Source organism: Pollicipes pollicipes, unplaced genomic scaffold, assembly GCF_011947565.3.
Source record: "Pollicipes pollicipes isolate AB1234 unplaced genomic scaffold, Ppol_2.1 Scaffold_4219;HRSCAF=4965_pilon_pilon_pilon, whole genome shotgun sequence".
NCBI classification, from domain to species: Eukaryota; Metazoa; Arthropoda; class Thecostraca; order Pollicipedomorpha; family Pollicipedidae; genus Pollicipes; species Pollicipes pollicipes.
The window spans coordinates 29,601,758-29,626,556 of record NW_023596448.1 but is presented as its reverse complement, the minus strand read 5'-3'; the positions used below and the strand labels follow the sequence as shown (position 1 = coordinate 29,626,556).

The 24,799-nt window shown below is 57.9% G+C and overlaps 1 protein-coding gene across 1 annotated transcript; it reads left to right on the top strand.

Moving 5' to 3' along the window:
• Positions 1 to 8,144: 8,144 nt before the first annotated feature.
• On the top strand, positions 8,145 to 24,306 carry LOC119095882 (RING finger protein unkempt homolog). Its single transcript, XM_037218742.1, has 14 exons — positions 8,145 to 8,219; positions 8,323 to 8,532; positions 15,854 to 16,009; positions 16,397 to 16,521; positions 16,956 to 17,091; positions 17,451 to 17,653; positions 18,156 to 18,319; positions 19,272 to 19,466; positions 19,731 to 19,908; positions 20,361 to 20,605; positions 20,912 to 21,058; positions 21,416 to 21,618; positions 22,103 to 22,211; positions 23,056 to 24,306. Exons 1-14 carry the CDS (start codon positions 8,167 to 8,169, stop codon positions 23,113 to 23,115), a joined length of 2,184 nt encoding a protein of 727 aa, XP_037074637.1. The 5' UTR covers positions 8,145 to 8,166; the 3' UTR covers positions 23,116 to 24,306.
• The last annotated feature ends 493 nt before the right edge of the window (positions 24,307 to 24,799 follow it).

Sequence of the window (24,799 nt, the reverse complement as noted above, 5' to 3'; positions counted from 1 at the left end):
CCCCTCCCCATCCCCTCCTATCCGCCGTCAGGCAGCGCGGGCAGGTCTTCACGCCCGCCGCCGGGAGTCGAGACCCGAGAGCCTCTGCATTTGAGAGCCTGCCTCTGCATTTGAGAGCCTCTGCATTGTGTTCCATACATTCCATCCCGAACGTGTACCGTCATTTATTATTCATCTCCAGAAACAACACATTTATACTATGAATAGCCACATTTTTCGATAATGCTGAGTCAGTTTGCAGTTTTGTTGTGTTACATGATTCTGCGGTTTTTCTTCATCGGAGATCCACCTTCTCCCACGGAAAACTGCACGATGCGTGTGTGTGTAGTACGGAGGGGTTCGGCGGCAAAGAAAAAGACTAGGAGAGCGGTCCAGAAATTTCGAAGGGCGCGGACGGCGGACGTAAATACGGGGCAGCGCCGTATCTGTGTGAGGTGCAGTATAGGTGTGTCCTAGTGAGAACGACTCGCACGTTTTCAAGCGTTCTAACAACCAACGCGGAGCATTGCTCGAGCATGTGACCAAGGCCATGCCTTCTGCCATCGACAGGCCCACCCCCTGTCCAACCGGACCCGTGGTCCCTATCAAGGCTGTCCTTGTCCTTGGCTTCCGCGTCGGAGCGCCCGTCGTTGCCATTAATATTCGGGGATTCACCTGAGTTAATATGCAGTTATGCATGAACCGTTCGGCCTGTCCAATGGCGCTCAAGCCACAGAGATAAATGACCTTCGCGGTTCAGGCGAGAGCGTTTACGTCACAGCATACCGGCAGTGTTGGCGCTGCGCAGCCTGGATCTCCTCCTCGTGCCCGCTTGGTCGCAGATGGCAAAATTGCGCAGACGCATTCACCGTTTTGCTATCGTGGTATCAGACGTCAATTGTCACCGTCATAGAGAACGATTAACGATATCAAACCGATATGGAACAACTTGAAACCCCTGCACACGCTTCACTTCATCCTACCGTTTTCGGTCTTCACAGTAAGTGGCACATGTATATAACGCATGCATATAAAAGCACATGAAATTTTGACAAGGGGACTGGGCCGTGCTCAGTGTCCCTCACACCCTTAAACACACCCCTGACCCACCTCGAATTAATGTTGCAGTGAGTCCAGCTTGCCCACACGCAGCCCACGCGGATGGGATACATGATAACTGTCGCTCGTAGTTGTCCATCGTATGGTAAAACCTAACCAGGAAGCACACGGCACGAAAACTATTGTGCATATAGTCAAGATGGTAGCATATGAGCATTCTATCTGGGTCCCAGGTGGGGCCTAAGCACCAGTCCGCCTGCATCTCATGTTGGCCTATGGTAAGCTTGCCCGCATGCGGCCCGTTTGCATCTGAGTCTACGCCGCTCTCCCTTGTTGCAAACTAGCATGTAAGCGATAAGAAAATATCCAACTATGGAAAGCAAAGTGCAAAAATTAATGCACAAGTGCAGAAGATTTCAGCATATGGGCAGTCCATCTGGATCCAACCTTGAGCATAAGGACTAGCGCATCTGCAGCCTACGTTGACATGATCCTAACTTGCCCACATGTATCCTACATGAGCCGGTGCTGCTCTCCCTCGTTACGCACTCATTTGTACATGATATAGAGAAAATCCAATGTGCGAGCACAAAAAAGTCTGATGCACCTGTTCCAAATATGGTAGCGTGCGAGCGGTCCATCTGGGTCCCAGATGGAGACAAAATACCGCCCCACCTGCAGCCTGCATGAAAATGAGCCAGGCTTGTCCACGAGCCGCCCATACAGACTCAGGAATGTCAGCAAGGAGCACCTCAGGTCTGAACAGGCAGGGACACCTCTCGGTCATCCGGAGAAGTGTTAGTTGCGGACGCGAACCGCCCGACCCAGGGAGCGCTACTATCTAGCGCCTTCATTGCCTACGCGATGCACCAGTAGATTGAAAATGGCGTTAATCCGTTGCGACAATGCGCATGCGCTCTTTAAGGCGACCTGTCACCAAAACTAACATATCGTGGTATGGCCTCGCGATGCTTGTTTGCAAAAATGCTGGTAATATTTTCACAGGAAATGGTATCGCGGCTTAGGAAAGAGGAGTTCGCCGAAGAGCCCACTCGCGGGAATGGAGTGCATAACACGATCAGCGAATAACATGCTCATTGGATAATGCCGTGGAACTTAACTTGACTGCCGCCACCTAACAACGGGCTAAAGCGAGTTCATGTCTTTCTTGACGGCCAAGTAAGAAAATTTAATTCCCGGGACTTTGTTCATTCACACCCAGCAGATCACGCAGCCCTTCCCCTCCCCTCCTTAAGAAGAATTCCCCGGATTTGGCCTATTTTGTTAATGAAGACATGTTTTTCTATGTTATTTCCTATTTTGACCTTGTGTGATTGCAAAAAAACCGGAAACTACAGCCAAATCAATTCGGCATGAAGTTTGTAGTCAATGAGCCGAAAAAATTGATGCGTTAAACGACTACATGAAATTGATCGACTGCACTGTTCATTTTGCAATGGTCCATTAGACTCTTTTAAACCGACAGAACTAAGAAACTTTGTCAGAATTTGTATTTGACTGTACAGAGATATGAAAGACACTACCAATGTAGATCAAAGATCAAAATGGGACATTGATTTGTTCTAACATGGCCAGGCCCTGTTTGCCTGGAAATATTCGACATTCATCAGAATAAATAAGCAGCACAACTTATGCAACGTAGTTCTGAACACGCGTGCCCGCATATCTTAACATCTAGAGCCTCGACGCCAGGCGTTGCAGTTTTCGTAGGCCGCGCAGCCTCGGCCCCGTGGCTAACACTAAGTCAAGGCGAGCAGGTGGACGAAAATGATGACACATCTGGAAGAAGTACCTTTCAACCATTTAAGACACGAGGTCTTACATGTAGAAAATGTTCGGGTGTATATTTCGCCTGTGCGATTTCTGGATTGGTGATAGTAACGAGTCGGCCTTTACATCACCGCGAAGTGGCGCTGGAGTCTGGGTGGTGGAACTGGAAGAGTAAGCGTAAATCTTAGTTTTTCGTGTTGCTGTGACTACAAATATGTTCACAGGACAACCTCAAGGTTACCAGAAAAAATGCACGCAGTCTTATTCATCTATTATGTTTGAACTCTGTCAATTGATTTTGAAAGACATTTAAAAACATTATTTTACGATGGTCGTTCTTACGCGCAAGGCGTACGCTCTCTAGAGTTAACTGCAATGTCCAACGCCGCTCGATTGTACGGAAACTGCAACCAAGGCCATTGCTGTCCTTGCTCCCGAAATTGTGTGCGCGCAGGCTCAAACCGTTTGATGTAGCTTGTTTCACTAGTCGATTCTGCAAAACAATGAACGTTCTCGTTGCCAAACGTTGGGGCTAAAAGGGCTGAAGGCCATTCTGTTCTATTCGAGATCACATGTCGGTTGGACCACCCCACACACAACGGCGAGCTGCCGCACGCAACGACGCCGACAGGGATAGACGCGCGCCCACGCGCCGAGCAGCACCTTTCGTACTCCTTCCAAGGCTCATCCCCGCAACACGATCCGCGAGCGATTGTCGGCACACTGACCCGGGGCATGGTCCACCGCTACATCTGTCCCACCGTGGTGTGTCTTCCGGCTGCCATTATGGCGACACGGGGCGGGATCCCTTACCGAACTGAAAGCCTCAAATGGATACATCACATCACATCGTCCCGCTCCTTGACGCGGGAGGCCTTCTGACGCTGGCCCGCGCACCCTGGAATGACGCAGGAGCCCTGACTGACACAAGATCCGTGATCGCCGCAGGGGGTCAGACCGCAGAATCGCTGCAGGGGTCGGCTAGCATTTGAGTGCCCGGCCCTGCGGACCGGAGCCCTGAGTGCGACCTCCGGCCGGCCTCTAGGGCCCTTCGGGCACTCAAATCGGGCCCTTAATTGTGGGTTCCGATTGGCCCGAACGGCCCTTGGAATCCTAGGGACGGGGGTAGTTTCTTAGTGCCCCTTTGCCTCCCCCTCCTGCCTGCCTGCGCTACTGACATCAACTAGCTGATGCACGTGGGCTGGGATAAAAAATGTCACGTCATCCCGCTCGTATGTTCGAGGAGGCTCGAAGAGCCTGGAGGGCCCGCCGGGTCCGACGATCAAGGGCCCGATTAAAGGTCTAAGGGCGCGAAGGGCTGGTCGGAGTCCTATTCAGGGGTTCTGGTTTGCGAGACGGACCCTCAGATGACAGTCAGGGGCCCTTTGCTCCGATCGAAGACCCTCTAACTCGATATTGGCCTGCATGGTGATGAGACAACACCAGTACCACACAATCGGCTCTGTTTATGGGCCTGAGGGACCACTTTCCAAGCACGACAAAGCCGGGGCCAACGATTTACAATGGTCGGGGCCCCCGTATCTGTCAAGGCCCACAGAGCCTAACAAAGGGTACTTTGCTCGCAAAGGGCCCCGAGCCGACCAAGGGAAACGTTCGAGGAGACCCGAAGACACACCTGGGTGGCCCACCGGAACCGACGATCGAGGTCCCGGTTGGAGGACATAAAGGCCTGAGGGACTGGTCTTAGGTCACATAAGGAATCGTGACTGCAGGATCGTGATCTGAACACCAGTCAAAGGTTCTCTTGCATTACTTTTGAGGACCCCTGAGACGATGCGGTGTCTAAGTCGGCCGGAGACCACGAACACCAAACAGTTGGCTCCCTGTCAGTCTGACCTTAGGGTTCTATTTCCCACGCAGGAGCAAGGCCGGGGTAAGACATGCATTGGTCTGGGGTCGCTGAAACAATGGTTGGGGCCCCTGTGTCCGGTCAGGGGTCACAATGCCTACCAGGGGGTCATGTGTCGCTAGTCGTTGTAGTCGACCCCTTACCGACCAGCGCCTTGTTTGGGGAGGGTCCTAAGAAGGCTGCAGGATCCCTCGGGACCAAAGATCAAGGGCCCGACTGTGTGGCTGAAGGACCCGAAAGGTCCTTCAGCCGCCCCTAATGTGACCTTGGCTGAAGGTCACACTAAGGATGCCCCTCCCGCTTCACGGACCTTGGCCTTAAATGTCGGTCAGGGGGCCTCTTGCATCGATTGGGGACCCCCGGAACAGTGGTGGGGCCTCCATTTCCTGCCAGAGACCACCCAACACCGAACAGGAGGATCATGGGGCCCATCACTTCCCGAGAGCGATATCCAGCCCTGATCGGGGGACTCAAGTCAGCATTGCGGGATGGTCTCCAAAATTATATTAAGTGTTGCCCCTTAGGCCAAGACACATAACAGAACGGTTTAAAAACTTGAACAAACCCAGCGTTCAGTCCGAGACCGATAGAAATTTCAGACGGATTCAATTGGCTCACAAGCAGAGAACAATACAAATGCATACAATTATAGCGTGTTGTTTATCAGTAAACAGTGATAATAATGTTTGGGTTGTTATTAGACGCACGTAAAATCTGCGGTCATTAATACGCAATCTCCTATGACAATCTTAACAGTTAACGACGATTTTAGCGGATTTAGCAGCGAAATAGTGGAACACCAGCAATCTCATTAGATTCGGACCAGTGACCAGCGCATCACCAAATTTTGCCAACGCTCTGAACAACTGAGTCTCACCACCCCTGTCAGAGCAACTTTTTCCCTGACCTCACATTCATGGCAAAGGTAGTGGGTGCCCTTAAAATCCATGGTGGTCTTGAGGGAAAAGAGACCATCGGAAACTGTTGCATACCCTTGCCAAATTCGGATTCACCTCGTCACCATGTTGACGGAGGGTGATGACCCCCATGCTTAGCCGGGCCACTAATAACTCGTCAAACCTTTTGTTAAAAGCATTTTAAATGTGACCCAGTGGGAATGTAAGACTTCTCTCCATTTGGAAGATGTGTTTCGCCTCGCCCCCCCCCCCCAAAAAAAGAAGCTGTTTACGAAGCTCCAGCAATGGCCGCCTCTTTTCCCGACAAATAGACGAGTGGAAAAGTTGAATGAAAAAAATCGGAAGTGAGGAAACTCGACAGGCACAATGGTCAAATTGGGAAAAGTCGAAGCACAAAAATCAAAAGAAATGCAAGTCGACAGGGATAGCAGACGAACAGGAGAAGCTCCAAAGGACGACTTCGACGGAGACCAAAGTGGACACGTAACGAGCCGAAAGCACAACCTCGACAGGGATAAAGGTCAATATGGAAGTGCAAAATGCTAGAAGTCAAAATTATCTCAAATAGAAAGGTCATAAGGATTTGACGTGGGGTATGAGCGGAGGATGAGCATGATGAGTGGATGAGTGGATGTCGATGATGTTGAGTTTTAGCCATGGAGAAACAGATGGAACTGGATGAGGCTAGATGGGACGGGAGCGGAGTGGGCGGGATCGGACAGGACCAGATGATACCAAAGGGGACGGGATGGGACCAGATCACGCCGGGCGAAAACAGACGAGATGGGATCGGATCAGATGGAACCGGACGAGACCAGATGGGACCAGATGGGAGTGGACTGGACCGAGCCGGACGGCACCAGACGAGGCCACACCTGAACGGACGCAATCAGACAGTATCAGGCGGCACCAGACGTGGTCGAAGGGAACCGGACGGGACAGAACGGGACCAGCCGGGACTAGACGAAGCCAGGCGAGTTCTGACGGAACCGGACGGAACAGAACGAGATCAGCCGGGACTAGACAAAACCAGGAAAATTCTGACGGAACCGGACAGAACAGAACGAGACCAGCCAGTGCGAGACGGCGCATGACGCTATAGAACGGGGCAGGTCGGGACTAGACGGATTTTAAGGTGGTTTTCGGGAAAGCTGCTACCTATGGCCTGAACGCGACCCCCAAAATAAAGCTTTCATCAACTGTTTTGCGACATCACCTGGCTTTCGCCGGCTGCGTGGCGGCGCACGGCCTCGATCTCTCCGGCGTTCTTCTCAAGGGAGAGGGAGGGGCGGGGAACCACAGGGCGGCAGCAGGACAGCGGGCGGCGCGTGATATGCGACTGTGTCGGCAATGAGCCTGCGTGTGCGTTATGAAACCATAAAAGTAATCACATCGTGTTGACCCGCTCCACACATGAAACTATTGTGATTGGCTTCAGCTGGAGGGAAACCTTAAGGTTCCTGGTTATTGGTGAGGGGTGCAGCCTTCCCTCCCCCCCCCCCCCCCCACACACACTGAATAGGAAACTACACCCATGTGTTCGGCATTGTGAGTTCAGAGTTCCAACGCCGTGATATCAGTCCTCAATACATCGAGAGGTACAGCGATGCAGTAGATAAAAAATTGGTTATATTGTTGACACATGGCGTTATAAGCTGCGCTTGTGAATATGAGTGTGCCATTACTATCATCATAAGCACTCAGCAGTGTTACGTGGACTTCCTGCGATTATTATGCTTTGGAGTTATCGTCTTTGGACTTTTATTTTTTGGCTTATCACTGTCGACTAAGAACCCTATTTAACTTGAGTCTCAAAACTTTTTTATTTCACTTTTTCAATGCGAATCCCTGCAATTCGACTTTTAACCATGTTGACTAGTTGTCCTTTGACTTTTTCCCGATTCGACTTACATCCCTGTCGACTTTTCGTCGTCCGACTTTTCCGATTCGACTAACGTTTCCTATTCCGCTTTCATGCTACAAGACTTTTTGTTCAACTTTTTCCCAATCGACTGTTTTTTGTTGTTTTTTTGTTGTCGTTTTTTTGTCCGACTTTGTGCCCGGACGCTACGCGCGCCGTTCTACGGTGGTGTGGTTCACACGCTCAAGCGCTATTCATGCGAATGTTTTGCCTTGAGAACAAAGAACGGACTTTCATTCATTTTCTGCGGCTCCGCTCCGGGCCGCAGCGCCCGTTGTGGATCAATACAGCAACGCTGATGGTAGCCCTCTACTCACCGACGAGGCTAGATCTGCAGGACTGAATTTAAACACTGATCCAGCTTACGCCCGTCCGCATTTGCCCCGAGATTATGACTGGTCTATTTTCCCACCATGCCGTCCATCCATCAATCTGTGGACAAAAACCCGTGTATAGCATCAACCAACGACGCGGCGTACGCTACCCCAACGGCGCCCCAGCGTGCGTAAATTTGACCTTCTCGTAGTGCAGACGTCACAACCCTCTCCTTCCTATTGACCAATCAGCGCGCAGTCCATCGACTAGACTCTGCGCAGACGCGCTGCGCAGTAGTCGCCGTTGTTGTGAAGATGCGTGCGGAGGGGAAAACGGCGCATTTTTCGGAAAAAACGTTACATTCGTCGTAAGTATGCATTTATTTTAGTTCAATCGAATTTGCCATGATATATGAGTGTGTGTTTTATGGTCAGAATCGCTAATTTCCACTCATCTGTCCCCCGTTTCAGATACTTGAAGGATTTTCGCGTGGAACAATGTCCGCTCTTCCAGCAACACAAGTGCAATCAGCACCGGCCATACACGTGCTTTCATTGGCACTTCAAAAACCAGCGTCGAAGGCGTCCCATCCTCCGTCGTGATGGAGCCTTCAACTACAGTCCTGATGTGTACTGCACTAAGTATGACGAGTCCACTGGAGAATGTCCAGATGGGGAAGAGTAAGTAAACATTGCAACCAAGGAGGGAGACTAGCTTGGGTAATTTCTGTTTCAGGCGTGTATGTAGGTGTGGAGAAAGACCATTGTTACTGGGGGTACTCTGTTGTCAAATGATTGATGCAAGCTTCCTGCTAAAATAGGACCAGGGACATTTCTGGAATGTTGGGTATTAGACCATTTTTGAAGTCAATGCTTCCTTATGGTATAACAAGGGTTGTAAATAGCATAATTCATAGGCACATGGCTTATCTTCCATCAGTTGTCACATTTCTATAATTTGTTTTAAGATATGATTAGTTGTGTGCTCTAAGGGAATGGTTATTCTTGGATATTCAGACAGGCCTTTAATTGTAGTGAGCGATAGCAGGGTGCTCAATATAGATGAAGTGTGCTTTTTTGGAGGTTGGTTGTTCAACCCTGGCCTGTCACTTTTAACATTCCTTGTGTAATTTCTGAGGTGCTGTTTTGGAATTTTCAAAGTCTTTTATATGTTTAAATAGATTTGTTGATAGCCTAAGATGGTTCCCTGTTTTTTCAAGGATGATATGCTCTTGAAATACTTTGGTACATAAATCATGCTCTTTATGAAGCCCATACAATTTCCTGAATGGTTGCTGGCTCATTGAAAATGGCATGTTTATCTGCATACTGTCAGGAAGTCAAGCTTTTGCTGAATATGTCCAGTTGCTGCTGCTCAGTATTATATGCCTCAAAATATTGATTTGCTTATGCGTGCTCTATTGCTGTGCAAGCTATTTGTGATGTCATCATGCCTCATAAGATTCTTCCAGCATCATAGTTTTAACGGGGTGGGATTATTTTCAAGTAAACAGGCTGTGTGTATGGAATCTTCCCGAGGCTATGTCCTCCCTCTCATGGCCATTAAGCTTTATGTAGCATTCATGTTTCAGGTATGTATTGCTATGTCTTTTATCATGGGTATGGCCATTTTTACTCCCCTGATATTTCCTATTCACATATTATCTGCAGGAACATTAAGTTGCATCTGTAACATTGGTTATGTCACAAGATGGAATCTGACTTAATATTAAGTCCTCATAATTCTGGTTAGTGAACAATAGAGCTTGCTGATAAAAACAGGTCATAGCATTTTATTGGTCCAGGCTGCTCAGTGGTGCAGGGGATTAGCCAATCATGGCATTTGTCACCAATTTGAAATAGTTTGGATGGGTTTCATGGGTTTGTAATATTTGCTAAGCAGAGGCTGCTGCATGTGCCAGGAACCCACCATGCTAGACTGATGGCTCAGTTAACTCACATTATTTTGCCTATGACATTTTTGTGAAATAGAGATGTAGACAGTTAGGTGAGAGACAGTGTTGCAACTATGACATGGCCATCATGGACCAGACAACCCTCACTGGCCTGGTGCCAGCCAGCCTTCTCTTATTGATTAGACCAAGTAATGTCAATGCTGTGGGACCTTTGCTTAATTTATATTTGTAGCACCTCTGGTATACTATGGATGCTGCTATGTTCTCCATTTAAAAAGGTCAAAATGTTAAATAATGATGGGTACTAATGTTTAGTTGGACACAACTGCCCTTAAAGCTTGAGTGAAAGCAAACATAATGACATTTAAGAGCATTGTGCTGTAAAGGGTGATAAGTGCAGCTTTGTGCAAAGATGGTTTGAGCACAGGTCATGCTCCAAAACTCCTGCTAAGAGTATCAGTCTTTGTGTAGCTCAGGACCTCTTAGCATGGTGATGGTTGTGGAAAGTCCTGGATTTGAAGCAAAAATATCCTGTCATGTGATGGTGTCATGTCTCCAGACTTGCAGCCCTTTACTTAGCTCAGTTAAACCAGTTAATGACTTCAGGGTTAGATTTGGAGACCTGTAGGATCTCAAAAGCAACTGTTTAAGCAACCATGCTGGCAGTGTCCTCAAACATGAGAGACTGGGCATCATATGCAAAGGGTGTGACAAAATCTGATCTGAAACCTGGAGACACCACTTTTATATTGGTTTGGTCCTATTGAGCTTGTGGCATGCACTGCACAATATATTTATATTTGATATGCCATAGCATTGCTCCCAGCCCCATGGCTGATTCCAAGTGTCGCCAGCAGTTGCTAGGACGTGTTTGAGATTCGCGCGACTTCTATGGCTGTTTCCATATTCAGCTTCTTGGGTGGGAAGGATGTCACCATTTTTCGTACTATCGCTCCCAGTTTCCTGTTTGCGGGGCTCGGGGTTTACTGCGTGTTAACCTTCCCCGCTGTGGATCGGCAATCAGCGCCAAACCTAGCGGCGGGCAACCCTGCAACCCTTGGGCTCGGGCGCTCGGCCGGGCAGGCCGGATGTCAGGGTTCGGGATCAGGGTAACCGGGATGAGCAGTGAACGAGATGTGCTGGCGAAGGTCACCGGAGAGCCAGAATTGTGGTAGCATGACTTTATGTTTACCTACTGCACACCCTTTTGGGCGCATTTTGAAATGTTGCTCTAAGAGCACACTCCATCCATCTTATGTGTTTGTTGTTCTGACTAAAATCGCGGCCAAATAACTCCTCAGCTCCCTTAAGAGGACATTCTGAGGCTCATGGGCACTTAGCAAAGTCTGGACACCTTTCCACATAGGAGTGGTCACAAGCGCTACAGGTCCCAACCCCACTTCTTTTCACTTCCAGCCATGAACAACTGAACTTGACTATCTTTCCGTACACTGCTGTGGCGTTATTTGGACTAGGACTTGCACCGGGTGACGTGTTTGTTCCGTGCCAGCATAAGCCCCCCTGCTGGTCTGATAATGCACGCTGACGATTGGTGGATTTTGTTGAACATGCCGTCACCGGCTGGACGACCTCGGCTGGGCGGTGACGTCTCACTGGGGCGGAGAGTCGCGGCACACTTGACACAGCCATGCCTACCGCTCTGTGTGTGTGTGTGCGTCGTTGGGACTTAACGACGTATTCAGCCGCTGAGGCTGTGTGGCGTCGCCTGCCTCTCATCCTGGCGGGAAGGGTGGGCACCGCGGGGAATCAAACCCCGTACCTCTGGTTTCCCAGACGCGCAGAGGTTAACGCAGACGCGGTAACCGCTACACTACTAGTACATCATGCTTACTGCTTTCTTACTTCTCAGCGTGACAGAGCTTGTCGCATGCTCGAGTCTATCGGAGCGACATCCGGAAATTTTAGGACATCATTACCGTGCAGGGTCAGCACAGCAGCAGAATTCCTGACAAAGAGGAAGAACCCCGCTGCAACGACGATGGTCATGGTGGTCTTTAACCAGTCCTTACATGTAAAAGTGTTGAAAAGTATGTGGCCAAAAAGGTGTCATAGGAAATGGATGTACAAATTCTGTCTCCTCTAGACTTGTCCTGGCATTTGGCAGTTTAAGTGCGCGATTTTAAATCGAATAGGTAAAAGCTTAGCGGCGAGGCTATTTCATGAACAGGCATCCGGGCAAGGCCGCGCCACGTTTCACTCCGGAGCAGCTGGAAAACTCTGGATGCCTTCTCTCGGACGCTGGGGTCCGTGGAAAGCATGGGACTCCTGTGGCAGATTAAGAGCACTGTTTGGAGCTAGACGAGATCGGGTCGGGGCGTCAGTGGCCCGTTCTGAACTGATTGGCCCGCCACCACGCGGGTAGTCACGCCGCTGGGAGGTCCCCCGTCAGGCGACTGGACGTTGCTTTGCATCGGCGCTCGCACCAGCTGGGTCCGCTCCGCCCTGCTGTGCCATCGCACCGCCTGAGATACGCATACACCAGCGGCGCCCCGAGTGGCCGGCCGTTTTGCGCGCGCCGCGCCAACGCGCATTCCGTATTGCGCGCGCCGCTGCCGCCGACTCTGTGGCGGAGTTGGGATGGGCGGTGGGAGCGCACACCTGGCGCCCATGGGGGGAGTTTGTGCCGTCGACTGCGCTGGCGTCGATCTAAGAGGACTTGTGTGAGTTCGGTGCAGTGGTGTGCAGAACGCGTCAGTGTGCTTCATCCCGCCGTGTCTGAGGTTGTGGCTAGTGTGGGCAGCCGCGCACAGTCACGCTTGCTCACGAAGGGAAAATTGAATTTACGATGCAAATGCACTTGAGGAAATGGTCCTTGTTACGTCCTTAAGGTGGTTCGCCAGGTACAAAGATATCCCGCAAAATAAACGAGCCATTGTCTCCTCTAAGATTGTAGGGGCCAAATATGTGTTCGTCTCCTTTCAAGGGTTTGGGAGAGTCCTTGGATGGATTTTTCGCCGATGATGACGTGATACTGTGCTGAGTACCGACGTTTGCAACGTTTTTGGCAGCATATGTAGACACGCATACCGGCACCCAAGAAAAGAACGGAATTTCGTTATCGATATCGCGTCACAAAATGTTTCGTGTGCCGCTCGTGGAGTGGTAAGTGCAGTTTGAAGGAATGAACAGAGCAAGCCATTGCAAGCACTTGCATGCATAGCAGGCCAGCTGCTTAGCCGCGACGTAAGAGCTGGCACCGAAATATCGCCCGAGGTGCCACCTGAAGCTGCCACCGGGACAGCGCTGTCCCGTGTAGATTCAACACACTGGGTTTACGGGCATAACTGCGATCCATTCGATGCGCCGTAATGGTCATACTCAGGCCCCGGAATGCGACCGGATCAAGCGACCAGACAGGCGATTGAAAAAAACACGTGCGCATTGTCTCGTCCGATGGCTTGATGTCGTGATGGCGTGACGTCATCACAGGTGCGGCGCTGTGTTCCTGGCAGATGGCCCATCACGGATTATTTATGAAACCCTGATAGCTTCTTGATGGTCTCCGTGTTATTTTCAACAAGAATGATGATTTGAGTTTCGGTGCGCGCCGACGACGGAGGTCATTCTGCGCCCATACCTAAAGTTAAGAAGTGCAACGTTTTTAACAAAACGGGAGGCAAAAGTGTTGAAAACATGACGCCGGCTCTCGACTAGAACGCGTCAAGTGCTGTAGTCGATCCCCGAGGCGTTGCCGTCTCGATGTGCATCACGACTCGGTCGCACAGCTGCCGCCCCAGGTGTTTTCGCTGCCCGTCGAGGCGGCTCGATCGCAGAGTCCGGCGACATGCGGGGATGCCGGAGCACGCTGTCGCCGGTGGCCGTGCGGGCCGGGCCTTCCCCGCCGGCCGTGGGGCACTCCGCCGGTGCTGGAGAGGGCGCCGTCCAGCTGGCTGCCAGGGCCGTGCTCGTAACGGGCGACGGCGCACGGGAGTGTAGCGAAACCCGCGTCAGCTGTTTTCGTGGATGAGGAAGTTGACCACGAAGGCTTGGAGCCCGAATGGGCTCACTTTGTGTGTCATGCTTGTTGAGTGTGGGGTTACAGCCGCAGCCACGTCTGAAGCTGAATCACTGCCTGACTGATGAGGCGGCGGGTCAGATGAGCCACGAGCAAAGTCGCTCCCGCTCAAACCACATCAGAGGCGGGCCAGCTGCTGCCATATTCCATGAGTCTTGAAATTATGAAAGCCGCTACAACCTCGTTCGACAAGACGTGTTTTCCTGCTGGCGGTTTTTTTGCCGAGCTGGTCTAAAGCAGCTTGTATGTGTGTACACGGCCCCCCTGGCTGTGACAGCGTCCGGCCGGGCGGCGGCGCCGGACCTGCGACCGAGTCGAGTCTCCGGCGGCGGCGGCGGCGGCGGCCGCGCCGGGCCACGGAACTCCCGACGCCCCCGCTCGCAGCGCTGTCCATTATGAGCGCTGCACTCTCCGGAATGCCGCTCTTCGGTCCGTGGGCAGGGCGGCCTCGCGCTGGAAATGCCAGCTGTGTCGCTGGAAATGGCGACTACTGATGTCAGCAGGGGAAGCTCGGGGAACCCCCGCCCCCTCCTCCACCCGTTGCCCGCGATCGCCACCGTCGTTGCACCGCCGTGTTGGGATTGTTTGTTGACGCCAGATGCTTACCTGTTTGTTGGCCGGTTGCATGCGGGCGGCCCCAGACGGGCTCTGTGTGTGTGGCGGCAATGCTCGGTACCGGCGGCGACTGCTGGGCGCCTCCGAGCGGCCGTGTCTAGCGGTCCTGACCAGCCGCCGAGCGGCCGTGTCTCGCGGTCTTGACCAGCCGCCGCCGGCCCGGCCGGCCTCCGTCGCCGACCCGGGGCACGTGATGGCCGGCCTGCCGCGCGCCGGCCACCGAGGGGGGGAGAGGGGGGGGGGGGGGCAGAAGGGTGAGCTGACGCCGCCGGACACGGGCTGGGAGGGGTCCGCGGAGGGGTGAGGTGTCGCCGCCGGCCACGGTCCGGCAGGGGGAGGGATGCCGCCGCCGGCCTGGGCCCAGGAGGGGACAGCGTGCGTGGAGGGCAGACGAACGCCGCCGGCTGTTGATCGGCAGCCGTCAGGGCGGTGGGGAGGGGGAGGGTGGCGGAAGCGGCGCGTGCGCTGAAGCGAGACTGGTCGTCCGCACCGCCCTGGCGCTGGGAGCTGCTGCTGTCCGCCGCTGGCTGCTGCCGCCCCCAGCTGTCATAGTGCTTGTCTTAATTGGGTACGAACTCACCGCTGGTGATTTCCCTCGGTGAAATATCCCACACGGTCTGTCTATGATTTTGCGTAGTTTTGGCGTTTGTGGTTGAAACTCCCGAAATAATTTAGCTGGTCATGGGCTAGTGTGTGCGCGGGCATCAGTGTCTAATGCCTCACACCTGTCGATGATTAATGATCAAGGAAATCAAATTGATTTTTTGGATGCAGTAGTATTCCCTGTATCAATGCAGCATACTTACGTCTTATAAAAGCTTTGATCGTTTGGTGTACGGCGTTTTTACATGAGCCGCTGGTTTAACCGTCTGTGTTTGGATGTCAAAGAAGGCAGAATGGGACCCTTCCCTCGCGTAGGACTACCCCGTAGAATATTGTAATCACCTGCCGTGGCCGGCCTTTCTACATCATGGTCGATGTGCGCCGAGAACCGGAAATGGGATATATCCGTTCAGTGGGTCAGCAATGTTTGCATCCTCGGTGTTAGCTATTCTAGCACGACGCCGTACGTTATGGGCCGTGTTTTGTATGTTTCCAGATGTTTGTGGAACGGTCTTCCGCGTCGCGTCTCTCCGGCATACTCTCATCATCACAATGCACGTTGTGCCCTCTCCCTTTCCCCCTTTCTCGCGCACCGACGCAGGTGCTGTGCAGCCCGATGCCGTCCGTCCTGTTGGCGATGCCGCGACTGATTTGAGGTGCACGACCCCGCGCGAGGAGATCACGCGCCGGCGCTGCTGGCGGGCGGGTGGCGACGGCGCGGGCCGCGATCCCCTTCACAGCCGGTGCTCATGGCCAGACTCGCGTCACATGATCCGGCGACACGCCGCGCCGAGTCAGGCTTGCAACTGAAAGTGGTGGCATCTATCGCCAGGTGTTCCAACTTGCATCGCACGGCGGGCGACACGGAGCGGCGCTACCACCTGCGCTATTACAAGACGGGCATGTGTGTGCACGACACGGACTCGAGAGGGCTCTGCGTCAAGAACGGCGTGCACTGCGCGTTCGCTCATGGTCAGAACGATCTGAGGTAAGACTGGGGCGCGCGATGCAGAGCCGAGGTCATTGTGCTATTCCTGGGAAAGTTACTCGCCTCGTGTTACCGAAAATCGGACTGGTAATGGGAAGACAGGATAGCTAAATATTATCCCAGGCATTGGCTTGTCACAGCATGCTCTCTCTGCGAGAGATGTCGTTTAGTCTTAGTACTGACCTCACCTTGGCGTCCGTTGGTGATGGTGGGGGAGGGAGGGCGAAGGGGAAATACGGTGTGACCGGTGTCACGGCATGCCGGGCTGAGCGAGGCGCGGGCCCCGCCGTCTGCGTGGCCGCGCGATGTCGCGCCCCCCCCCCCCCCCCACCCACCCCCACCCCAGCCGCGTGAGCCGCGTTCGACGCCGTGTCCCGGCGCCGCCAGGCCGCCCGTGTACGACAAGAAGGAGCAGGAGATGATCGACCACCCGGAGACGGACGTGAACGGCAGCGGTCCCAACAGCCTGGACAAGGAGCGCAACATGATGAGCGAGGATCCCAAGTGGCAGGGTCAGTGACCCCCGCGCCGAGGGTGGCGCTGGCGGTCGAGGCGGCCGGCGCCGGCGCCTGGGTCGTCCCCTTGGCGCCGCCGCCGCTGCCGTGCATTGCGCTGAACAGGCCCAGTAAAGCGGCGGCCGTCGCTGCTGTCTGTGTTTGGGCGTCTCTTTCGTCGGGAATTTTGGCTCAGATGCCCGTGAACGCGTAAATGTATACACGTTTGAGCTGCGTTAGTCCCTCCACTCCGCCTGCTTTCGCCATCATCCGGGATCCTCGCCACGATTCGAGCGCTCGTGTGGTCGGTGGGTGTTGTCCGCCGGTCTTCGTGTGAGGTCTTTGAGCCTGTCCCCCGGCCCACCGCCGGCACGCGCGGCTCTCCGCGCGGCCTCGTGACAACGCCCGTCACGTGTTATGTTCCAACGTCACTGACGGAGGGCCGGCTTCAGACACCAACTACGTGCTGGCCAACTACAAGACGGAGCCGTGCAAGAAGCCGCCGCGTCTCTGCCGCCAGGGCTACGCCTGCCCGCAGTTCCACAACCCGCGCGACAAGCGGCGCTCGCCGAAAAAGTACAAATACCGGTGAGTGGGGGGCCGGAGGGGCTCGCCGTCCGGGACGCTAGTGAGCGCCGGCGCGGGTTGAAGGGCCGGCCGGGCGGCGCCCAGCCCGGGGGACGGTCACCGTGGCGGTGACGCGCCTCGGAGGCGGGTGGTCGACGGTCGCCAGCGGCGGAGAGCGCAAAGCCGCCGCCGGCCACGGGAGCGAGAAGCGAGGGGCTGGTGTGGGACACCGTCTGGGCGTCACTCACCGCGTCTGTCGGCGCGGGGAGACGCGCCTTCGGTGCTACCGTGGACCGGCCGGCGTCCCTGCCGGCCCGGTGACCGTTGCCGCCTCCCCCCCCCCCCCCGTGCCGCGCTGACAGGTCCCCCGGTCCGGACAGGTCCACGCCGTGCCCGAACGTGAAGCAGGGCGACGAGTGGGGCGACCCGAACAGCTGCGAGCACGGCGACGGCTGCCAGTACTGCCACACGCGCACCGAGCAACAGTTCCACCCGGAGATCTACAAGTCAACGCGCTGCAACGACGTGCAGCAGAACGGCTACTGCCCGCGCGCCGCCTTCTGCGCCTTCGCGCACGTCGAGAGTGAGTGGCGCCGCCGGCTGGTGGGTGGCGCTGCGGGGCGCGCGCGCGGACGATCGCCGTCGGTGGCCACGGCCCGAGCTGGTGGCGGTGTCATACTGGGACTGAATGGCGGCAGCCGTGTGGAGGGGTCGGGTGGGCCGACTGTGTGCCGTGGTTGCTTCTCTGTGGTCGATCTTAAGCGACTCTGCGCCGCTGGCCGGACGGCCGGCGGCCGTCCGGCCAGCCGCGAGACCTGGCCTGACTATAGACGGCCGGCTAGAGCTGAAGGTATAACATCTGACCTGTTCTGTCGGCACACGGGAGGTGCTGATCTGACGTGACCTCTCGGCAGATGGGCGGTGCTGATCTGGCCTGACCTGGTGGCAGGGGATGTGCTGATCTAGCCTGAGCTGTCGGCAGATGGGAGGTGCTGACCCGATCTGACCTCTCGGCAGACGGGCGGTGCTGATCTGGCCTGACCTGCTGGCAGGGGAGGTGCTGATCTGACCTGACCTCCCGGCAGACGAGATGGTGACGAGCAGGGAGGTGGGCGCGCCGGGCCTCACCTGCCTGGCGGATATCGTGTCGTCGGCGCTGCCGCAGGACGAGGGCGGCTCGGTGCGCAAGATCTCGGACCACGGCGACGGGCCGGGTCACAAGCCGCAGCGCAACGGCCGGCTCTCGCTGGTCAGTGGGGCGCGCCGCCGCATGCCGTCGTGGTCACGGGCGAGGCAACGCAACTGCTGGAAGGACAGGCGCAGTCGGGGCAGTGGCTCGAGCTTAACCCGGCGAGTGTGTAGGTCTGGGGTAAACAGTCGAGTCATGAGGATTTCCCCATCCGCTCACAGCCGGTGGGATGCCCCAGGCGGCGCCGGGTGCGGCTCTCTAGCTGTGCATTTTGCCAGGTCCGGGCAGCGTGGCCTTCGGACGTAACCCGTCCGCCGCCTAGGTCGCAGCTCCCGCGCGTGGCGTACGCCCGACAGGGCCATCCGAGGCGACCCCGTCGGGCGGGGCCGTCTGATCGCGCCTCTGACCGCAGCCAGCGTCTGACCCCCCTCCGCCTCGGCGGGCGGGGCCGTCTGATGGCGCCTCTGACCGCAGCCAGCAGTCTGACCTCCCTCCGCCTCGGCGGGCGGGGCCGTCTGATGGCGCCTCTGACCGCAGCCAGCAGTCTGACCTCCCTCCGCCTCGGCGGGCGGGACCGTCTGATCGCGCCTCTGACCGCAGCCAGCGTCTGACCCCCCTCCGCCTCGGCGGGCGGGGCCGTCTGATGGCGCCTCTGACCGCAGCCAGCAGTCTGACCTCCCTCCGCCTCGGCGGGCGGGGCCGTCTGATCGCGCCTCTGACCGCAGCCAGCAGTCTGACCTCCCTCCGCCTCGGCGGGCGGGGCCGTCTGATCGCGCCTCTGACCGCAGCCAGCAGTCTGACCCCCCTCCGCCTCGGCGGGCGGGGCCGTCTGATCGCGCCTCTGACCGCAGCCAGCAGTCTGACCCCCCTCCGCCTCGGCGGGCGGGGCCGTCTGATCGCGCCTCTGACCGCAGCCAGCAGTCTGACCCCCCTCCGCCTCGGCGGGCGGGGCCGTCTGATCGCGCCTCTGACCGCAGCCAGCTGTCTGACCTCCCTCCGCCTCGGCCGGCAGTCGGACCTCAACAACAGTCCGCTGCCGGCGCACGGCAAGTCGCGCACGTTCAGCGGCCCATCATCGTCGGCCGCCGAGCCGCTGCCGTTTCACGCGTCGCCGGCCGCCGCCCTGGCCGGCCACCCGCCGGCCGCAGCCGCCGCCGCCGCCGCCAGCTACGCCAAGGCGCCTGGCAGCGAGCGCTGCGACAAAGACGTGAGTGGCGCCGGCCGGCCGGCCGGGTGTGTGGGCGCGCGTGCTCGCCGCCGGTGCCGGCTGGTGTGGGGCCGGTGTCCAGTGTTGAACACCCGAGCGCTTTCAGTGTCGTATCGCGGGGGTACGCTTCTCGTAACGAGCAGGGCCAGAGTGTAAGCAGTGGCTGCCGGCCGGGCTGTGGCTGTGACATGGAGCGCCGCGCCGGCGCCGCGATGCGCGGTGGTGGCCGCCGGGCCGGCCGTGACGCTGAGCCGGCGTGCGCAGGCGCAGCTGCGCCGGCGGCTGCACGAGATCGACACCGACCCGCACATGGACCCCATGGAGAAGCTGCGCCGCAAGAACAGCCTGTTCGCCTCGCTGGGCGTGTCGCTGTCGTCGAGCGGGCCGGCCGCCGCCGGGCCGCGCCTCTACGCCGCCCCGGACAGCATCGACGGCATGATGGGTGAGCCTACGCCGGCCGAGTCCGGCGCGGCCGTGCGCTGTGTAGCCTCACCCCGAGCTCCGGGGGTGTTCTGGTGGGCCTGACCCGCGGTACCGGCCGTCTGGAGCTGCTCAGCTCGTTGGCATGTGGCGCGTGCACGGCGCCTGTCGCCATCAAGCGGTGGCCAGCTGCGACCCGCTGCCGCCTCCTCCGTCTGCGGAAGTGACGACCCCGGGTGGTACGCATCTAGCGCTGGGCGTCCTCGCCATGTTAAATCGTTGCAAGTAGATGTGGGATACGCATGCTGCTTTCCAGCATTTTCTTTCCGTGAGCGATTACTTCTGCAGAAATGGCTAAGTCCGCACATGCATGGCTGCATCATGATGTTCGGCGGCCCGAGGTCGTGTCGATTGTGCCGTGTGTCGGTCGGCCCGACGCCGGCGGCCGCTGACGGGCGCCGGGCGCCGCCGCAGGTCAGATGTCGCTGGACCCGGCCGGCGAGGCCGACGACGGCGTGATGGCGCAGATCGACCGCGAGCTGGAGCGCGAGGAGCGCGAGTCGCAGCTGGCGCTGGGCGCCGCGCTCTCCTCGGCGCCGGTCAACATCCCCGGCTCGGGCCTGGGCGAGCGGCTGGCCGGCCTCTCGCCGTCGGCCGGCTCGCCGCTGCTCTCCGGGCTGGCGCTGCTCGGCCAGCGCGCCGGCGGCAGCGTCGACCAGGTGCGGCCCGGCGCAACCCGGCGCGGCGGCGGGCGCCCGCGCCGGCGGCCGGGTCTCGACGCGGGCGCAGCGGAACGCGCGGAGGAGCGTTGCGCTCGCGGCGTGGGTTGTCATCACGGCTGGTCTGTTGTCGCGTGTGTCTGTGTGCCCCCTCCGTCCTCCTCCGCCTTTCCCAGCCTCCTCCAGTTCCGTCAGGCATGTGGCTTGTGATCAGACAGTGTGTGGGTTATGTGCCGTGGCTGTGGAGCGTCGCGCCCGCGCCCGGTGTGCGCGCGCCTGTCGCTGACGTCCGCGCGGCGCCGGCAGGGCCTGCTCGGCCGCAGCAACTCCATCTACGGGTCCAGCAGCCTGTTCGAGTACGGCGGCAGTCCGACCAAGCCCGGCCTGGGCGCCATCGGCGGACCGATCATGTCGCAGAGTCCGCTGGTAGGCGGCGGCTTCGGCGCCATCGAGGTGGGTGCGGGCGCGGCGGCAGTCCGCGCTCGGCGTGCCAGGCGCCGACGACGTACCGGAGACGGCGGCGCTGTACGGACTGGCAGTACTCATCGCGCTAGGTTGTCAGCTGTGGAACGGGAGAAATGACGTCGGGTTTTGTATGGTTTGGGTGATAGTAAAGTGGCGTCATATGATGCATGCGAGTCGGAGAAGCGTGGGATTCGCCGTTGTCCTGTCGCCTGTTTTGTTTGGTGGCGTAGACCGTTGCGGCGTTGGCCGGCCGGAGTCTGTGTGCCGGCCGGCCCGCTGGCGGGAGCGGCGACGGTCGCCGGCCGGGCCAGCGGCGGACTGAGCGGCTGCACATTTGCGCTGCAGGTGCAGCGGCTGCGCGAGGAGCTGGCGCAGAACCGGCTGAAGCTGGTGCAGTGGGAAGAGAGCCTGCTGCAGGCGCGCACCGCCTGCGAGGCCTGGCAGCGCGAGGCCGAGGAGAACAAGCTACGCGCCAAGCGGGCCGAGCAGGGCCGCGACGAAACGCAGCGACGGCTGGCCGCCCTGCAGCGCGACATCGACGCCATCAGGTGCGCCGCCGCCGCCGCCGCCGCCGCGGCGCTTGCTCGGGGAGGGCGACGCCGCGAACTTACCGACTCTGACGGCCGAGTCATTTGGTGGGGCGCCCGCTGGAAAACTAACCCGATCGTCCGGCTGTTCCGACGGTGCAGTGTTCGTGGCACATTGTCTGCTTCATGATCGCCTTGCGGCGTTATTATTTTGTATTGATGAGTTCATGCCACTCCGACGAATAGCCGGTGCCGGTTATTATAATATATATATATATATATATATATATATATATATATATATATAATAGGTATATATAATAGCCAGACGCGACCTTGCCCTTTCCGAATTTACTCATTCTGTATCCCACTTACTACGTCTCGGTAGGCCGATGCCACTTGAGTTGTTAACATGTCTGCACTGTCACGCCGTTTCCGGTCGGCCCGGACGTGCGCTAGCGTACCGCGGTCTGACCTGATCTGACCTGGCCTGACCTGACGCCAGGTCTGAGCTGCACGTGGTGCGTCCGGCGACCGACCTCGACTCACTGCCGGTTAACACGCTCAGCACGCTGAAGGCGCAGCTGGCGGCCGACCTGGAACGGGTGGACCAGGTGAGCGGAGCCCTCGGCCGTGCTCTGAGGGGCGGCCTGTGGGGAGCGGCTGCACTGGGGATCACAAGGGGCGGCCTGTGGGGAGCGCTGTACTGGGGAACACAAGGGTGGCCCGTGGGGAGCGCTGTACTGGGGAACACAAGGGCGACCCTTGGTGGTGGGCATCACTGAGGAACAGATCCATGACTTGGCTTCATGCGGTCCCTCTATTAAGGGGTGGACCAGGTGAGCAATGTTTCCGGGCAAGGAGTGGCGTTCAGTCCCGAAAGGGTTGAACCAGATGGACGCAGTTTCGGTGACCAGGGCTACAGATTCTGTGACCCTGGGTGACGTCCTCCTCCTTGAAGGGGTTCCCAGAGTGCAGCGTCATGTTTCATTGTCTGAAGGAGTGGGCCGGGTGGAATGGTCTTTCCCACTCTCCAGGAGGGCTGCGACCACGCTCTTCCGCGCCACTCTTCGTCAGCTCTGAGCTCTATGCCTTACGTGCCGTGTTAGCCAATACCCGCTCGCCTGTCACTCTCCGCCAGCTCTGAGCTCTGTGCCGTACGTGCCGTGGTAGCCAATACCCGCCTGTCCGTGTCTTTCTCTGTCAGCTGTGAGTGCTGTGCCTCATGTGCCGTGGTAGCCAATACCCGCCTGTGTGTGTCACTCTCCGGCAGCTGTGAGTGCTGTGCCTTACGTGCCGTGGTAGCCAATACCCGCCTGTGTGTGTCACTCTCCGTCAGCTGTGAGTACTTTGCCTTGCGTGCCGTGGTAGCCAATACCCTCCTGTCTATCACTCCCCGTCAGCTGTAAGTTCTGTATCCGGTCCGCGCGACCCCAGCCGTGCTGCTCTCCGTTGCAGGCGATCATGACGCAGATGCGCCACGCCCAGGTGGCCCCCGGCCAGCGCTGGTTACAGTAGCCACGCCGTCAGCTAGACGCATTTTCCAATAGGGTGGGCCGGGGCGGGGCGGGGAAGGGAAGGGGGCTGCCGGGCGGCTGTGCGTGGCGACGGTCTGACCTCGAACAGGGCCGGGCTTCGGTCGGCGGCCGGTCTTCGGTCGACAGGCGGACCGCCGGGCTCCGGGCCGCGGCCGTGGCTCGGGTGGGCGCTGACCTGTCTCAAAAGGACTCGGCTGTTTTTTATTGTCCCATGTTGCGCCGTCGCTTTGCCTCCGCGCTCTTGCGTGGTGTGCGCGTCGTCTGGCGCCGCGGTGGCCGGTCTGCCGCCGGCCCGTGCGGCGCAGCAGACCAGCCCGGGCCAGTAGGGCGTCGGCGGCTGACGGGGGCGGCGCCGGCCGAGGTAGGGCGCTCGCTCGTAGAGCTGCGCAGTTCTCAAAGGAAGCGACCGTCTGTAGAGCTTGTACATCGTGTTTGCGCTGCGCCGCGTACGGTTTAAGGAGCGTCGTCTTCGAGCGCGTGCGGCTGGGGGGCGGGCTGGCGTGAGCGACGCTGACGGGGAGGCGCGACGGCGCGTGCTGCCGGCTGGAGGTGCGGCGCTGGTGGACGCCGGAGTCGCGCCGCGTCGGGGGGCAGTGCTCGGGGCCGGCCGGACCGTCCTGGCGGTCTGGTCCCCGCTGAGGTGCGCTGTCCAGCTGTGTTGGCCCTAACGGCGCTGTATATTTTGTACCCGACTCTCTGCTGCCAATGCTTATAGTTTGCAGCTCTTGTCTTTACCGTTGGCCTATAGCCGGTGCTCGCACACCGGGCGCGAGGAGCCTGCCCCTTTCCGATTTTACATATTTTGTATCCCAGTTACCACTGCTCGGTAGGCAGGTCGTCGCCGCGGCCGCGACCCCTCCAGATGCCGCGATTTTGTATCCCGCCCTGTACCTGCCGCTTCAGTTTACTTTTGTCCACCCTACGCCACAGCCGCGTGTCTCTGCGGTCGCGGAGCCCCGGGGGCGGCGGCGGCGCCGGCGCGCGCCTGTTGTAAGCAGCAGCCGACGGCGCGGCGGGTAGTTGTATTCCATGTGGCGGCGAAAGCGGCGCGGGGCTGGCAGCAGGGACAGCGCACATCGGCTACCTCGTTACACCGCGCCGAGTGCGGGCGCAGCGAGCGGGCGACGTTCGGTCCCGGCGGCGGCTACAAATAAACCATTTTTATCACGTGCACTCGTCGTTGTGGGACCTGCGGCACCGGGAAGTGGGGGCCAGCAGTAAATCGCGGAGGGATTTGAGTGTTTAGGGCGCACTCGTTTCGGGATTCGTTTACAGGCGCGGGCACATCCACGCCAACATGCAGTGCCAAGGACGACGCTGGTGGTGTAACCAACCAACTATCGAGACGGATATCCCGACCGAATGGTAGGCGTGACGATGACGGCCGCCGGCCGCTGGGAGAAGCTGTCCGGCACTGTCCAGTTAGCCGTTCACTGTCTAGACGTGACGTGGTCAGCTTCGGGGGCTCCGTGCTGGCGTCCGGCCGTGTGGACCGCGCCCAGTCGGTGGCTGGACGCCGGGGGCGCGGTGCTGGTCATCAGCCGACCAATGGCGGGCCTCGAAGCCGGCCCAGCCGGCCCGAGTGCAGCCAGGCGGCGGTGCGCCGCAGCCGCTCGGCCGGCGGCGGCGGCTCGGGCGGCCGCCACACCGGCGCCGTGCGCATC

Coding starts and splice junctions, on each gene's coding strand:
- LOC119095882 (XM_037218742.1), top strand. CDS start 8,167: ATGCGTGCGGAGGGGAAAACGGCGCATTTTTCGGAAAAAACGTTACAT. Junction 20,606..20,911: donor CCGGCGGCAGCGTCGACCAG/GTGCGGCCCGGC, acceptor CGGCGCCGGCAG/GGCCTGCTCGGCCGCAGCAA. Junction 21,619..22,102: donor CGCGACATCGACGCCATCAG/GTGCGCCGCCGC, acceptor ACCTGACGCCAG/GTCTGAGCTGCACGTGGTGC.